This window comes from Camarhynchus parvulus, chromosome 2 (assembly GCF_901933205.1).
Source record: "Camarhynchus parvulus chromosome 2, STF_HiC, whole genome shotgun sequence".
In the NCBI taxonomy this organism is placed as follows: Eukaryota; Metazoa; Chordata; class Aves; order Passeriformes; family Thraupidae; genus Camarhynchus; species Camarhynchus parvulus.
Genome location: NC_044572.1, coordinates 4,635,001 through 4,651,730, shown reverse-complemented (window position 1 = coordinate 4,651,730; position 16,730 = coordinate 4,635,001). Strand labels below are relative to the sequence as shown.

At 45.2% G+C, this 16,730-nt stretch overlaps 1 protein-coding gene across 2 annotated transcripts in view; it reads left to right on the top strand.

Annotated features, from left to right (window-relative positions):
* PLCD1 (phospholipase C delta 1) overlaps positions 1–16,730 on the top strand; it is a 58,895-nt gene that overhangs the window by 23,108 nt on the left and 19,057 nt on the right. For both annotated transcript variants that reach the window (XM_030943873.1, XM_030943872.1), the window contains exons 3-8: positions 2,416–2,644; positions 7,370–7,499; positions 11,629–11,857; positions 13,054–13,255; positions 15,108–15,252; positions 16,292–16,441. In XM_030943873.1, coding sequence (XP_030799733.1) covers positions 2,416–2,644; positions 7,370–7,499; positions 11,629–11,857; positions 13,054–13,255; positions 15,108–15,252; positions 16,292–16,441 — 1,085 coding nt within the window. The remainder of the gene's footprint in view (positions 1–2,415; positions 2,645–7,369; positions 7,500–11,628; positions 11,858–13,053; positions 13,256–15,107; positions 15,253–16,291; positions 16,442–16,730) is intronic.

The following is a 16,730-nucleotide window of genomic DNA, read 5'->3' as shown; positions in this document are numbered from 1 at the left end:
ATCCATTCTAAATTTCCGATATTTAACATCAGATTTTCTGGTCTTGGAAACAGGAGCCTGTTGCCAACCCGAAGTTTAGGGACTGATTGCACAAGCAGACTAACGAGCCATTCTGCAGGACAATAACTCTTGTGAGCCAAGCAGTGGTGAGCAGCTAGCAGGTGAAGAGGAATAACAGGATGATCCTTCCACTTCAGTGCCATAACCAGAAGAGATCTGGAGAGGAGGAGAATCCCACATTTAAGGACAGTCTGCATATGAGATGCCCAGCTTGCACTTCCTTTCTGGTCGAGGGTCCACTGTAGCCATGGGTTATAACTTATCTTACCCTGAAATTTTTGTTTGAATAGGACAGAACAGCTGTGTTCCAAAAGCTGCTTTATTTCCCACTGGCTATAAAAGAAACCTTCCTAAACTTTAGACTTTTTTGATGGAACTGAATCTGGCCAAACCTAATAAGATGCTTTACATTAAAGATGAAGTTCCACCTTAGGCACAACCACTATAATTCGATTAGTGTCCTGGTTAAAGGGCAAGATCACCAGGAAGGACCAGCTGTGGGGGAATTGCAGCCTTTTTTTCTTTTTAAGCTGGTTTTAGTACTCAAACCCATAAACTTTCACTTGAAGGTAAATTGGCCAGATAACATAATTCCACAACAGCCCATCCCAGCCCAACCTTTTCCTCCCCTCCCTTCAGCTGATCAACTGTTGGCCTTTAAAAAGTGATAATCAAAGACCACACAGAGATAACAGCTCATAATTGTCAGGGAAGAGCTTTGCCAGCTCCAGGGAGCTCCTGGTGTGTTCTTGAATAGGAACCAAACCAGCAAAGTGCTGTGGAGGGTGTTTGACCACCCCAGCATCTGGTGAGAACTTGAAGCAAATGTGAAGTGTTGCTTTTGGAAAGTCACTGATTTTTGAAGACTGAACTTTTGGATGGTTTTTTTGCAGTTTTTTTTTTTCCCCAGCAGCTGAGCATTATCATGACTGCTCTGGGAAAACAAGGAAAGTTTTCAAACCTCTAATGAGCATCTGATGAATTTTGAATAATCCCAAGGCAGCCATGCCAAAAATGTGCAGGTGGTTGCTGAGTTGGGTCTTTCTACAGTGTTGACTTTGAATAAACTGGACATTTTAATGGTGAAATGGGTGTTTAAAGGCAGTTTTCTCCCATTCAGCTAAACTTTGGGGGTATTTCATACTCATACACTGCTTTTTAACAAAGCTCCAGACCAGGTTGCTCCAAGCCCCATCTAACACTTGCAGGGGGCCTTGAACACTTCCAGGGATGGGGCATCCACAACTCAAGGCAACCCGTGCCAGTGTTGTGTAGATGTATGAAATGACCCATGAAAGATAAAAAAGAGGCTGTGGGTGCTGCTGGGAGCTCACCTGATTTCAGCCCAGTTTGAGGGCACTGATTGCTCTCAACAGCATTTTAGAGTCATCTCTGTTACTTGTATTTGTTTAATAAAAGTCTCTTCATGCACTGCTCCTTCTGGATTGCCCTGTGTGTGCATTTTGCAAACTTGGAGCAACTTCAGGGCTCATTTCCGCCAGCTGAAGAGCAGACATGGAAGTGGGGAAGGATGATCTTGAAAACAGTGTTTTGATTTCTTAGAGCAAGGAGGATAAATTCTACCCTTGACAGGGGTTAGGATGGAGTATGGGTGACACCAGACTGCTCTGAAGCTTTGGTCTTTGCCTCCTTAATTTGCACTACCATGACTGAGAGGAACAGATGGGATCTTAAATCTTACCTTCTCACTAGTTTTGCAACCTAAAGAAGGACAGTTTTGTTCCTTACCCTCCTCTTATTGAAGTCACTTCTTATTTTGCCCAGAAAGTCTGTGGACTTCCCTGGAATTGTTCAGGGCCAGCTGGATGGGGCTTGGAGCAAACTGATCTCATGGAAGGTGTCCCTGTCCATTTCAGGGGTTTGGAACTGGGTGGTCTTTAAGGTCCCTTCCAACCCAAACCATTCAAAGCTTTTAGGATTTTCCTGTGGGGTGATGCTCACAGGGAGGCACAGCTCCACCCTCCCCATTCTCAGGGGGAATGAGTCAAGGGATGCTCAAGTCAGGGATGCTCCAAGGACTTGGAACCAAACTCTTGGCTGTGATTTGTGTCTCATAAAGAGAACATCACAGCATGGCACCTATGGCATATTCTGTTTCTTTATTAAATAAAGAACACAAAGAAAGAGGTTTTCTTTTTAATATTTCTTGCTCTTTCTAGCCCTTTTGAGTTGAGTTTTCTGTAGTACCAAAGCTTGGGGAAGAGGGGGAAAGGGAAGGGAATCCTCCAGAGGCTTCAGGAAAAGGAGAAAGAGTAATTTTTTAATATCCCTCACCAAGTAGAGATAAGGCTGAGTGAACCCCTGCTGACAGCAGGCTCTGCTTTCTTTCCACAGTCTCCATTGAAGATATCCGGGATGTGAGGTCAGGCCATAAAACAGAAGGGATGGAAAAATACGCCAAGGATGTCCCAGAGTATCGCTGCTTTTCCATCATCTTCAAAGACCAGAGGAAAAACCTGGACCTCATTGCGAGCTCAGAGGATGATGCCAACCACTGGATTGCTGGCCTTGGGAAAATCATAGCCCACAGCAACTCCATGAACCAGAAACAGAAACTCCAACAGTATCCTTTGCCTTATAAAGTGATTAATCACGGACAAAGATGCACTTGTCTTTCCATGTGGGTGGGGATAGTAGACCAGCCTCCTTTTTTCCCTGTTCTGGGTTTTCTCTTGCATTGATTTTGCACCCAGGCAAGCTCCCTGGTTTCCAGTGCTTTTTCCCCCTGTTTTACAATGATACCAGCAAGAGTGGAGTCAGGCTTAATGTGGCTCCTTAAGCAAAGAATTCCCTCTTTCATGGAGCTCCAGATAAAACAATCATTATTTTTTTGTGTTCTTCAGGGGTCTGTTTCACTTGCAATGCAGTAAACTCCAGGACAGGCACTTCTTGGCAAGGCATGAAAAGCCCTCACTGTTTACCGTGTTTCTCAGTAATACAAGGAGAGGGAACTGATTCTTTTCTTCTCACTGCCAAATTTACTCCAGGGTAGCTCCACTGACTTGAGTGAAATTACTCCCTATTAGCCTCAGCATGGGAGGAAGTTTTGCCCTGAAAAAATCTGCAGTTGCTTTAGTGACAATGCAGAGATCAGACGGGAAAAGGCACAGAGCAGGAAAGGAGATTTGAATTCATTATGAAATGGAGAGAGGGTGGTTATTGGGTGAAATCCTGGCTCTGCTGAATTCACAGGCTGCATTTCACTCAATAAATTGCTTTGCAAACAGAGGTCTCATGTATAAAAAGAGAGGATATCTGTGGGTGGAGTTTTGGATGGATTTTCTTCAGTCCCTGTGTGTCTGAGACTCTGATCATGACATCTGAAGCTGTTGGCTGATTTCACCCTGATTTCACAGAGCCACAGTAATGGTAAAATATTAGGTTCCTTTAAGCTTCCCAAAGGTAGATATTCGGCTATCAGAGAGGAAAACAGATACCACTCTTGGGGAGAGAAGGCTGGGTGGGCTTCATGGCCTGTTTGACACCAAACATCAGAGAGGAAGGGAGATGCAAAATCCTCAGCTGGGAAAAATCACAAAGCTGGAGCTCAAATCTGAGAAGGCACCAGGAATGTTGCCCTCAGTTAAATCTTCACTCCATGTGGGTTCTCTGTTGGGTAATAATGCACTGATGGAGAAGGAGATGGTGCATAAAAGCTGAGCTTTCATCAGGCATTGCTCTTCTGTGGATTCTCTGAAGCCTGAGAAACATTTTCATAGCCACAGTGCTGTTCACTTAAAGGAATCAGACTCCATTAGTTCTGATGTGCCTGGGATGTCCTGTTTATCTCCTGCATTATGAGTGTCTTTTTTTGGTTGTTTTTTCAAGCTCTGGGCTGTAAGGTCACTCCTCAGCCACCCCACAGTGTGTAGGGGAAAATCTGGGCTGCAGAAAGTTGTCCCTGGAGCATATCAAGTTAAATATATTGCTGAAAAACTTGCCTGTAAGAGGAGACAAGATTTTTTAAGGGGGGAAAAATAACAATGACATTTGCAAAGGAAGAAGGCTGTAAATTTCCAGCATGGAAAAGTGCCTTTCTGTCTTTGGAAAGCAGAATTGAAGCTAAATAGGGTGGGTAGGCAAACCATATTTCTGGAAGAGTAATTACTGTGCAGTGCTGGCTTCCAATCTGGGCTTGTCTCAGGCCATTTAACGTAACCTGGAATTACAGAACAGCATGATTTCTCATTTGAAATTTGATGATGTTTGATTAAAGCCTGGGATTTTAAATTTAGTCTGCCTTCACTGGGTTTGCTTGGCAGCGTGGGCTTGCTCAGATCTTCCTTAAACCTCAGGAGTGTTCTCAGCATCTGTGAGCCCAGGAGGGGAAGACTCAGGGCATGAGAAGTGTTGTGTCCCCTGCCTGTCCCCCATGACTGGAGAGTTGCCTTGCAGGGTATCTTTTTCAGCCTCCCAAAGCCTTGCAAAACAAGTAAGGAATGTGCAAGTTTTTGAAAACAAGGATTGAAAGGAAAAACTCTGCTAGTTTCAGATGGGGCTCGTTCAGCTTGGAATTCAGTGGAGTTGCCTGTGCTGGAAAGGGACTGGGATCAGTGTCTTATGTATTTTTCCAGTCCTATATTCCTACACAGATAAAACTCCCACATGCTTGATGAGCATGCCTGATGTTCTTATACACAGAGCTCTGTTTTAATAAGCCTCAGATTCAACCCTGCAGCAGGCTGGCACGGGTATTTAGCAAATATTGCAGGTATGTGTGCAGGGAAGACTTTAGACCAGAAAACACAGAGGACTTTTCATTTGAGCTGAGTGGCCCTGTCTGCTTCAATTCTGGGGTTTGTGTGTGAGCTTTTCTTCTGGTTTGAAAGCAATTACCAGAAGTTCTGCAGCATTTCTGTTCTGAGCACACTCATGGGATGTCTGCCAGATAGAAACCAAAGAGAGATGACTGAAACTGAGAGAAAGCTGGTAGCCCTGGAGCTGGCACAGCCTTTAAAAGCCAGAGGCTCTCCCTGGATGCAGAAATGGGAGCAGCTGCTGCCCAGTGCACTCAGCCCCACAGAGGGGCACAAGGTGAAGGGAATGCCCACAGCCAGGGCTGGAAAATGGTGTTTGTACCAGATGAGAGGACTTCCAGTTGAAGTGTTTTGTTCATCCAGCTCCTCTAAGCTCTCCCAAAGCTGAGGGGATGCAGATGAATAGGGAGTTTGGGGAATTTGGGGCCAGAATACTGCTATTTACTGAGATTTCAGTTGTCTGAGATCTCCTTTTCTCTCTTTGCTGCTTGCCCTTGCAGCAAGAGGACCCACTGTGTGTGTCTGGGCTTTTCCTGGGCTCTCTGATTTCCCTCCTGCATTTCTCAGCCTCCTGGGAGGGCATCTAAGAGAAAAACATCCTCCGTTAACAGGTAGGACCTGGGTATACTCTCTTGCAGATGCATTTACTGCCCACATTTTGCCTCCCAGAGAGGACTTTGAGTACAAGCATGACCTCTGGGTGCCCATTATCAGAGGAAATGATGCAGACTCTTAAAAAGTGTGGGTTTTTTGCAGTGGACAGCACAAAACCAGTAGTTTCTATGCACAAAAGAGTCATTTCTATCCACCCCTACTGCTCACCCCTGGCTGTGGCAGGCTGGATTTCCTCTTGGCTCACCAGAGTTGGGTGTTCCTCCTGCCTGTTGTTTTTAGGGAAGGTTGGGGAGGGGACCTGAGGTGCAGGGTCAGGTGTGAGTGGGTGGCACCAGGGTGACAGAGTGACAGTCTGGTGACAGTCTGACAGACCCTGTCTGGAGCAGAGCTGGTGCAGGGGTTGTTCTGCACCCCATGGTGGGTGTGGGGTGCTCCCAGCACAGCATCCTCTCCTCATGGGACCTTCATGACTCAAACTGGGTTTTCTGGGAAGAATCAATCCAAGCCAGAGCCTGGTTCAGGGCTTTGGAGTGTCCTTGGGAAATGCAGCCTCTCTTTATTTTGGTTTCCATGTCTAAAGAAGGGGAATATTAATATTACCAGGCTAAGACGGATGTGGGGTGAGGTCATTGCTTAGCACCTGCCAAGATTTTTAAAGTGAAAAAGTTCAGCTTTCCATGAGACAAACAATGCTCACTAACAGTTTACACATATCTCCATCACTAGGAGATGCTTAGTAGCTCTGGCAAACACTGTTTCAGGGTTATGTTTACAGCCCCTAAGGCTGTTAGTGCCCTTTTCTGGGGTCATTTTGAAAGGCCCGGTTTAAATGTTACAGCACTATATGCCTCAGCTGGTTTTGCTGATCCTGAGCTTTACTCTGATTAGCATTCAGATTGGGCATTTTTTTGGAAGTATTTCTGGAATTTGGAAGCATTGTTTCCTATGTGAGACATGGAAGGTTATTACTGGAGATCAAATTCTTACTTTGATCATTATTTTTCCTGTTGAAAAGTAGATCTTTTTCTGGATGACCTTTCTTATTTGACAGTAAAACAAATTAGACAGACAGTTCCATGCTGCAAAAAGCAGGGGTTTTTTTTGGTGTTTAAAACTGCAGTGTGTCTCAACTGTCTAACATGATTTTAGAGACTGAAAGAAAATAGAAGTCTCAGTTCAAAATATCTGACATCACATTAAGAAGATCATTCTTACAGCAGTTACTCCCGATCCACAGATACACTAAAGTGATTTAAACCCAAGCTGTTATGAAATATTATCACAGTGCAGCACAGTAACAGACCCTGTGCATTTCATCAGGGGAAGAAGGCAAGACCCACAAAGTTTGGTTTGATTCCACTCACAACAAATTCTTAGGAGATATTGGTAGAAATCCCTAAAAATGTGCTAAAGGTGAGTTCAAAAATTATTATTGATCATTCTTTTGGAGTTCAGTGTTCACCATGACAGACAATATTGAGCAAATCCATGACAATGAGTTTACCAAGCTTCTCTTGGGAGCTCATTTCATTCTTTCCTTTATCCCATTTTAACCGTCTGGAGCAGAATGTACTTTCTGTCATAAAAGAGAAATCAAACTGTTTCTGGCTGTGGCCAGGAACTCCTACAGGGTAAAGAGAGCTGCTCCAGCCTTGGCCAGATGGTGAAAAGCTTCTCCCAGGTCACCATCAGTTGTATCCCAGCACATTTTCCTCCTGCCAAGGCTCCATTGTGCTCTGTGGGAGCACAAGGTGAGGTGGTGGCAGCTGCTCAGGGAGCCCACGCTGATTTACAGCAGCTGGAGAGGTGGCTCAGGGCCTTTAGAAGAGGATTTCCCCCTGCCATGTGCAGCAGAAGGTGTTTAGGTGTTCAGGCTAGGCAGTGACCTGGAAAGGTTTCCTTACATCCCCCTGCAGCTGGATTCACACCTGCCTGCGCAAAGCTGACAAGAACAAAGACAACAAGATGAGCCTGAAAGAGCTCAAAGACTTCCTGAAAGAAGTGAACATTGAAGTGGATGATTACCATGCCAAGAAGATTTTCCAGGTAATGGGAGCAAGCAGAAAAAGGGTTTGCTCTTGGCTGAGGTCAGGGTGTCCCACAGCTTTCAGCTTGGGTTGGAGACCTCACCTAAAGTGAACTCCCGGTTTCTTTTCTTGTACCAAGGAAGGATTCTCAGGTTTTGGTGCTCAGTAATTTATTGCCCAGAATAATTGATTCCCACTGAGTTAGGCCAGCACAATGCTTTTGATGAGGGTGTGTTAAGATCTTTCTTCATAATCAATGCCTAATTTTGCCACGAAGCAGAAAATGAGATGCAAACATGGATAATGCAAGAAAAAGGGAAGCAAAGTTGAAGTCCCAGGGGTCTCAGGAGTTTTGTGTGCTACAGCTGCATGTCAGTGCTTAAGTCTGGCTGAATTTTGCTTGGTTACAATTGTGAACCCAGATCCTCACCTTCTCATAGGAGAGGGGTGCAAAGTGACAGGTATAAACAAACAAACAAAAATGTGCAAATTAAGGAAAAAACCTTTCCAGATTCATGATAGATACACAGCATTGCACCCAAGCCTGGACTAGTCTGATTGATTTAATACTCCCAAGGCACATTTAATCTGGTCAGGGATGTACACTTCTAAATTCTCAAGATTCAGCTTGCTGGCTGAGCCTATCAGAAGATAAGAAAGGGATGAAAATTTCTCAATTGTTAAGCTTTGGGTTTCTCTCTAGAGAACCCATCCTGCTGAGGTGAGATAAAACATCTGGATAATTTCCAAACTTCCATCCTGTCTGAAGCAGGATTTGAATTAATGTGTGTGCAGATTCAGAAATGTTTTTTTCTGATCAGTGGTAAACACGTGGGTGGTTTTGGGCACCAGGCAGGAGTTCTCCTGCTCCTCCATGTGAGCAGGCAGCCTTCCCCCAGGGAGATCAAAGTTTCCTTGTCTTTGCTTTTTAGACATCTCTCTACTCTTCAGGAATCAGGGGGAAAGGTCATCAGCAGATCTTAAAGAATTTCAGCTCACAAATTATTCCAGTTGTACTGCCTGCTCTGGCTGGTGGATCCCATCCCTTTATTCCCAGGAAGGTCCTGGAAGAGTGGAAATAAGGCTGGGAATCCCCTGGTTGAGCTGCATGTCTCCACTGGAAGGAGTTGCCAACACTTCCTTTGCAGTCTTGTGCAGGTGAATGCAGTAGGGAGCAGGGTGTCAATCTCCTCATCCCAAAGGATACATCTCACACATGGGAGATGAATCACTGCCACATCTTCGCACATCAACAACCTGAAAAAATCACCCTTTTTTTTTTTTTTGGTTGTTTTTTTAATTTTCCTTTTTTTTTATTTTAGGGGCACAGTCTCCTCTTATTTAATGAACCTCTTCTGCTGTCCCAATAGTTACAAGGGAGCTTCAGGAGAGGAAACTTGATGAAATTAATCCTTTTTGCTTAAAGACTCCAAGTAATTGCTAAACCTTGATTCAACCCGTGGAAATGCAGGGAGTTAGTTGAAGTACCATCATTAAGCGAGTAATTTTAAAGTTTCCTGTATAGCCACTGGAAAGAGAGGCTCTTTGGAGGTTAATTCAGATCTCCTGAGGGCTGATTTGCCTCCAGGAAGGGTCTGCCTTGCTCTTAAAGCAATTACATTTTCAGTTTGCATCCTGCCTCAGCCTAGCTGGACCAGGGCATTACAGCCTATTAAGGGGTGATCTTTTCTGTCTCAGAGAGTTTTTCTTCATTTAGTCACAGGAAGGAAGGGTGATCAGGGGCTCAACTGGGGGCTGCAGGGCATGTTCTCACATTATTTTTGCCTTTCCTCACATGACTCTGTGTCCACGTCCAGGTTTGGGACACTGGAGTAGAACATATTGCAATGCAACCAGAAATTATGCAAAGCTCCTGCCATTGCTCACTTCATTTCAACCTGAATATTCATTCTGATGCATCAGAAAGGTGTTTTTGCTGCCAGGCCAAGGGGCATTCAGGACTCATGGCTTGTGATGCATACATGGGAGGTAAAACACAGTATTTTGGGTTGAGATTCTCTAATTTGGACCTCTTGTAGCCGAAGCAGAAGGACTCTACCTTTATACTGAGCATCTGATGTGTCCTGGAGTTTGACTCTGGTGCTGTTGTCCTGTTTTCATCACAGCCTTTAATGGCAACTAATGAATAACCTTCCCCAGGCACACCACTTAAAATGCCAGTTTTCTAGGAGGAATATCTTGTCATTTTCCCTGTCATGTCTTAAAGAAAAGAACATTTGTAATTCACAACATCCCTGCTGTCTCCGCCAGCTGCTTTCCCTCTTTATATTCTTTTTGCAGTTGCTAAGCATCATGCTCAGCTCAGCTTGAGGGATCTGCCAGAGCCACAGAACAGGATCATAGACATGGAAGGCAGTGAGGAAAAGGCAGTTCTTGAACTCTCAAACCTATTTTGGAGGTGTTTGTAGTACTGAGCATGTCACAGGTTGTCCCATCCCTGAGATGAGCCTGTAGCTTCTACCCAGCAGGTTCTGAAGTCAGGACAAGTTGAACTCTATTTTTCTGTCATTTTAGTTTGTGAAATGCTAGGCATCATTATAATGCTCTTTGGTTTTATATGTGCTCCTTAAACAGATAGGGAAAGATTTGCAGGGGATGAAAGTCCCTCCTTATCATCTTGGGACGCTGCCAAAGCCATGTGGCCATTGCTGAGATCACTGGCAGGGCTAGGCTGAGATTATTGTGTTTACTGGTTAAACTAAGGCAGGCATTTTCATCATAAAAGCCAGGAAAATAGCTCTGTCACTGGGGATCAAAGATGGAAAGCAATTTAATTCCTCTGGTTTGACAAGTTGAAGAATTCTGCTAGGAACAAACAACAAAATTAATATCGGGATTTGCCACAGGAAAAAAAAAAAGTTGTTTCTGATGAAAAATTGAACCTGGGAGTATTTAAAATAAACTAGAACAACTTGTTATTGGAAAAGCTGTGTCCTTGATGGAGACATTAACATGTATGTCTCAAGCTCCCCATCTTTCATGGTCAATCAAGTCCTTGGCTGTGGTGCTCTGTCACAGATGGTATCTACTGGAAAAGTTCAAACCCCAGAGGAAGATGGAGAATCTGAATTGCAGTTTCTTGTGAGAAGATTATATCTGATTTGAAATCTCTAGGGATTTTGTTACGTGGCAGGTTTTGGATGAGAATGGAAAATTTCCATGGAGAGGTGGATTTTTTTCATACCTAAACATGTACATGTGGGGGTTTTAAGTTGTTTTTGATGCCATCTCTGCAAACAGCCCTACTGTGAGTCTTGACAGCCTCTTGAGGTCTGAGCACTAAGGTCAAAGGAAGGGTTCTTTTCACTTAATTTCCTGGATTTTTGGCTATACTCTCTATCATTATTGAATAGAATTAATTGTTTCCCTTTGTTTCCCCTTAGATTAAGATTCTTTTGACCCTTGATTTGTGCTTGGATTATTCTGAGCTGTCCTGACTGAAGCCCACCAAGTGATGGAACTCGAGGCTGGTGCTTTTGAGCACGCTGACAATGTATAAATACTAATAACTGTAATTTTTATGACTGTTGGCCTTGTCAATGAGAACCATTGTCATTGACCACGTGCTCCTCACTGGCTGGCCCATAACTGGATTTTTTCATACCTAAACATGCACATGTTTAGCAGTTGTGGGGGTTTTTAGCTGATTTTTGATGCCATCTTTGCAAACAACCCTACTGTGAGTCTTGACAGCCTCTTGAGGTCTGAGCCACTAAGGTAAAAGGAAGGGTTCTTTTCACTCCACTTCCTGGATTTTTGGATATGCTGTCTGTCATTATTTAATAGAATTAATTGTTTCCCTTTGTTTCCCCTGAGATTAAGAATTTCATTTCTTTTGACCCTTGACTTGTGCTTGGATTATTTTGAGCTGTCCTGACTGAAGCCCACCAAGTGATGGAACTCGAGCCTGGTGCTTTTGAGCACGCCGACAATGTATAAATACTAATAACTGTAATTTTTATGACTGTTGGCCTTGTCAATGAGAACCATTGTCATTGACCATGTGCTGGCCAGTAACTCTCTGCAATTATTTTGTGTTCTGCGTTGTGTAGCCCTGGTGCAGATTACGGCTGGCCTATGCCAGAAGGAAAGAAGGTTTTCACTCCTTCTCCCCTCTACGTTTACAGCACTGTGACAAGTCCAAAACAGAGGCTCTGGAGGATGATGAGATAGAGGAATTTTACAAGATACTGACAGAGAGGAAGGAAATAGACAGCATCTTCCAAATGTACTCGGACCCAGAGGGGTTCATGTCCTGCCAGAACCTGGTGAGGTTTCTCTATGAGGTGCAGCAGGAAGAAGATGCTGTTGTTGCTGCCCCTGCCTTAATTCAGAGATATGAGCCCAACGAAAGAGGTAGGTTGAAAACCCTGGCTGGTTTGCTTCAAAATCTTGCTTTTTTGATGAACTCTGAATTGCATGGCTGCTGCTTTTTTCCCTGCAGTTGTGTGCGTTATTTTCTACCCACAGCTGCTTCTAAAAACCCACTCTCCTAGGGGAGCATTAACATATTTATTTATTAAAATAAAATTGAAGAGAGAGATTTTCCAGCCTCTCCTCTGCCCTCTTCTCCTGGCATCTCTAGGAGGGGAGGGCAGAGGAGAGGCTGGGAAATCTCTCTCTGTAATTTTATTTTGGGTGCACTGAACAGCAGGAGAGGGATTGACGCAGGTTTGACTAGAGGATGATGAAAATCCTGAGGGAAAGACTCAGATGGGTTATTCAGGTGCCAAGACCTCCTGTGGCTTTTCAAGGCTGAGAATGGAGCAATATTTGTGTTCTCCAGAAGCTGGGGTGGAGGCAGATGTCCTTGATGGTGGGCACCTGTAGAACCATCTGCAGGTGGGATCTCTGAGTAGAGGCCAAGGAGGTGACAGCTGTTTAGGAGGCAGACACTGAACTGTCTGTCTGCTCAGATTGTGGGTGAATCATCAGTCTGGAGCACCTTGGAGGATGTGTTCCAAGAGCCAACTCAGAACCTTGGGCTGGTTTTCCACTATCCTGCTATTCCTTCAGGAGAGGGACAAGGCTTTGCAACTGTCAGGCTTTAGGATTAGGCTGAGATCTAGTTCAGTCCCTCCAAATGGGGAGTAATTTTGTATTTCCTCTTTGCAAATCATGTATTTTGTTGGATAATCTAGACAGGATTTATCTGTCTGTGTTTAGACATCTGACAACTTCTCTGGCTTGGTGCAAAGAAACCTTGAAATGCTCAAACAGAGGTTTTCATGCTGTAAATCTCTGGAGACAGATGAGGTAAGGTCTGTCTCTGACACTTTTAAGATGTTATCAAGGACAAGTAAAGTGTCATAAAAAGCCACGTAAGTGTCATAAAAAGCTGTGCTTGGGAAGGGCTTTAAAAGCATTTTCCGGCAGCTGAAGGTGTCATCCTTGTCTGGAGAACATCCATGTCTTTGCCTTTACTGAATTCCTGGGGAGCACATTTTGCCTCTGGGATCTCCTGGAGAGCCGAGGCACCGTGGTGAAGGTGGCAGCACGACCTGGTGGCGTCTCATTTTCACTGTGGGGTGTTCTGTGTGTTTGTCTGACAGCCAAGAGGGGCAATGCCATGACCAAGGATGGTTTCCTGATGTACCTGCTGTCAGATGAGGGGAACATATTCAACCCCTCCCACAGGAAGGTTTACCAGGACATGACCCAACCTCTGAGCCACTACTTGGTGTCATCCTCACACAACACCTATCTCATGGAAGACCAGATCACAGGGCCAAGCAGCACAGAGGCCTATATCAGGTAAAGAGAGTGTGTGTTTGTGTGTGTTGGGGAGGTTAACCTCTTGCTTTCAGAAGACATGAGTGTCTGTGCTGATTGATGCAAGGGATCAAGAAGAAATCTCCCACCAGACCAGGTAATATGGGCTGGGCCATGTTTCCAGGGTGAGCTGTTTCCAAACCAGCTCATTGTCACTGCTCTTTGACCTGAGTCTCATCTGGTGTCCACCTGAGTGTAGGATGTATAATTTCTACATTTGGAAGCAGTATAAAATATCTGCAGTCACTGGAGGCTGGATTACAGCCCTCTGGCCTGGTGTTTTCAGAGCATGATGCTGAGGGGGTGTTGCATTCCCCAAAATAGGGCAAAGAGAATCCAAGGGGCTTACAAGATGGAAAGATTCCTCCTGGGAAAGGGCTGCAGGTCTGGGAGAAGCCAAAATGATGCGTAGTGTCATGGTGCTTGTGCTCTGTGCTGCCTTTTGGGAGAGGCCCATGGCAGGGACTGTCCCCACAACCATGCTGGGGTTTGTTTTGGAGTCCTAGTTGGAGCAGTCAAAAAAAAAAAAAAAAAGAGGTGGGATATGAGCAGGGGGAGTGATCAGCAGAATTTACACCTGGTGCCTTTTCAGCATCTCAGATATTCCCCCAGCACCCTTGCACTTTAGGTGTTGTTTGGAGCTTTAGGTGTTGCCTGTGTCTGCCTTCAACAGCATCTGGTGTCCCATGGCCAGGTGGGTGCAGTGACCTTTGGTAATTTGCACACCCACAATACATCACTGCTTGTCTTTATCAGGTGAGACAGTGTTTCCTCATGAGCCAGTCCATGGCTGCAGTTCTGCCTTTGTTTATGACTTATCTCATTCTCAGGAGCAACAACTGACTGGAGTCACAAGGTCAGAAGTGTTGAGAGTGAAATCTGGCACAGGTTACTTCTCAGTAGCTCTTTGAATTCATCTTACATAGTCTTAAAATTATAAATGTATGGGTTGTAGAAAAAAAATCCCATTATTCTGGAACAGGTTTCCCAGAGATGCTGTGGATGCTGCATCCCTGGAAGTGTTCAAGGCCAAGTTGGACAGGGCTCTGTCCCTTCCCATGGCAGGGGATTGGAACTGGATGATCTTTATGGTCCCTTCCAACCCAAACCATTCTGTGTTTCTGTTGTAATGAGTTAGAGGAATTGTGTGATCTGAAATGTTTAGGGAATTACTGTAAAAGAGACAAGATCACCTCCTAGATAGATGTGGAGGAATCTGCATTTGAAAATATGGAAGCATGGCTATGTAGAGGTAGGAATTTCACATGGATATTCAGTCTGTAGACTCAGTTTAGGAAATTGGCCCTCAGCAGTCTCCTCAGCTATGGTGGAATTCCCATAGCTCCCTCCCTGCCTTTCTCCCAGCTCTGAGGATTCATCCCTCATGTCATATCCAATCTAGATGAAGAAATCACATCATCTAAACTTTGAGACCTGGCTTCTAAGGCTGACTGTCATTCTTCCATTGCAGCCTCTCTTGATTTTCTCTTCTCTTCACCATCTTTGGGGAAAGGTTTGGGGCACAGTAATCAGTGTCCTTTCTCATCCGACACTCACTATGTCTTATTCTTTGGATAATTCTACCTTGGACTTTCACCACCTTTTTTCTCAGATCCTTCTGTGCTTTCCTTGCTCAGCCTTGAGCTCTCCTTGCTGACACCGATTCCACCTGATCCCATCCTTTACCTGCTTTCCTGCTTTTCCAAGCTCCTTTCTTCTCCCTTGCTCCTGAACTTTCTTCCAGTCTTCCCAGGCAATGTCTGTGCCTGATGTAACCTCACTTGGAGATGGAGCAGAAGGTGTAGAACCCAACCAGTCCCTTCTTTGTTTCCAGAGCCCTGACCAAAGGCTGTCGCTGTGTGGAGCTGGATTGCTGGGACGGCCCCAACTCAGAGCCCGTCATTTATCACGGCTACACTCTCACCTCCAAGATCCTCTTCAGTGATGTCATTAAGGCCATCAAGAACTATGCATTCCAAGTAAGGATGAGGGACTTTTTCTCATGTTGCACAACCCAGGACTGGCAGTAGAGCTCTTCCCTCCCAGCAGAGAGCAGAAGCAATGATGGCTTCACCTCATGGGGACAAGAGAAATTCCACTCCTTCAGTCTGAGCATCCATGCTCTGCTTCCTGCAGAGATCCATCCCTGGGGTTGCTGCACAGGCAGAGCACCATCTGAGGATGAGTTTGAACCTGTGCCAGCACAGCTGCATCCTGGACCTTCCTGTGCATTTTCACTACAATGAAAATGATGCTTATAGTCTTGACCATACCTGGTGGGAAACACCAGCAAGCCCATGATTTGTGTGACTTTGATGTTTCAGGGTCTGTTTCTTGTTTAGAGGAACCCATGTGCATGTTTTGGATGTGAAGGGCTGCTTTTATTCTGCTTTAAAAAGGATGAACAGGGCTGGATTCTTGTATGGCAGCAGACTTCAGAAAATCTTAGGTCTGTCCAGACTCACTAGACTCTGCTGTTTTCCTTCAGTGCACTTGAGGAGCTGGTGCCAAGTTTTGTTTGGGGCCATAAAGGAGTGACAGTGACAATAATGACAATGCCTTCAGCACACAAAATGACCTGGGGGCACAGGGAACCAGATCAGGCCTATGCAGGAATGGAGGAAGGATTGATATCACTGAAGGGTTTGAGCAAACCCTGTGATTTCAAAGCCCCTGCCCAGTCCCTCCTCTGAAGGTGGGTAGGAAGGTGCTCTGGCCCACAGTGCAAGTGGAGAATGGGGGCCCAGGGAGTGCCCCAGAAAGTCTGTGAGAGGCAATCCTCACCCATCCTGGTGCCTTCTCCATTGGACCATCATCTCTGGAAGGCATCAGCACCGATCTGAGTAACTACTTTAACAAATTCCATTTTTAACAAATCCTTGCTTTAGGAGAATATCAGACCCTCCTGTTGACACACTCACTCACAGACACAGCAGCACTGGGGTTCATACCAATTTCTGTAGGCTGGTGAAAGCACAGAGTTCACTGATGCTGTGTGTTGCTCTCTTGCTGTTCCAGACCTCACCATACCCTGTCATCATCTCCCTGGAGAACCACTGCAGTGTGGAGCAGCAGAAGGTCATGGCCCAGCACATGACCACCATCCTGCAGGACATGCTCTTGGTCGCCCCAGTCGATGGAAACAAATCCCAGTTCCCCTCCCCAGAGGTAAGCAAGGCCACTCCAGCACTTTCTGCCTTCTGAGGGTTGGAGAAGAGGGGAAGTTTTTCTTCCTGCTGAGTGCAAAGCTCAAAACTCAAGGGGAAAACCACTGCAAGGAGCCTGAAGTGTATTAAACACAAAGTGTCCTGCCATTGAGAGTGCCCTGGGGGAGCCACTGGGAATGGCCTGGGTTGGTGGGCATGGAGATGTCCATGGAGGAAAAAGGGAAGCAGGAGGCTGCCTAGAGATGCCCCTTTCATTCCCAGGAATAAAATATTCCCTGCAGCTGACAGGC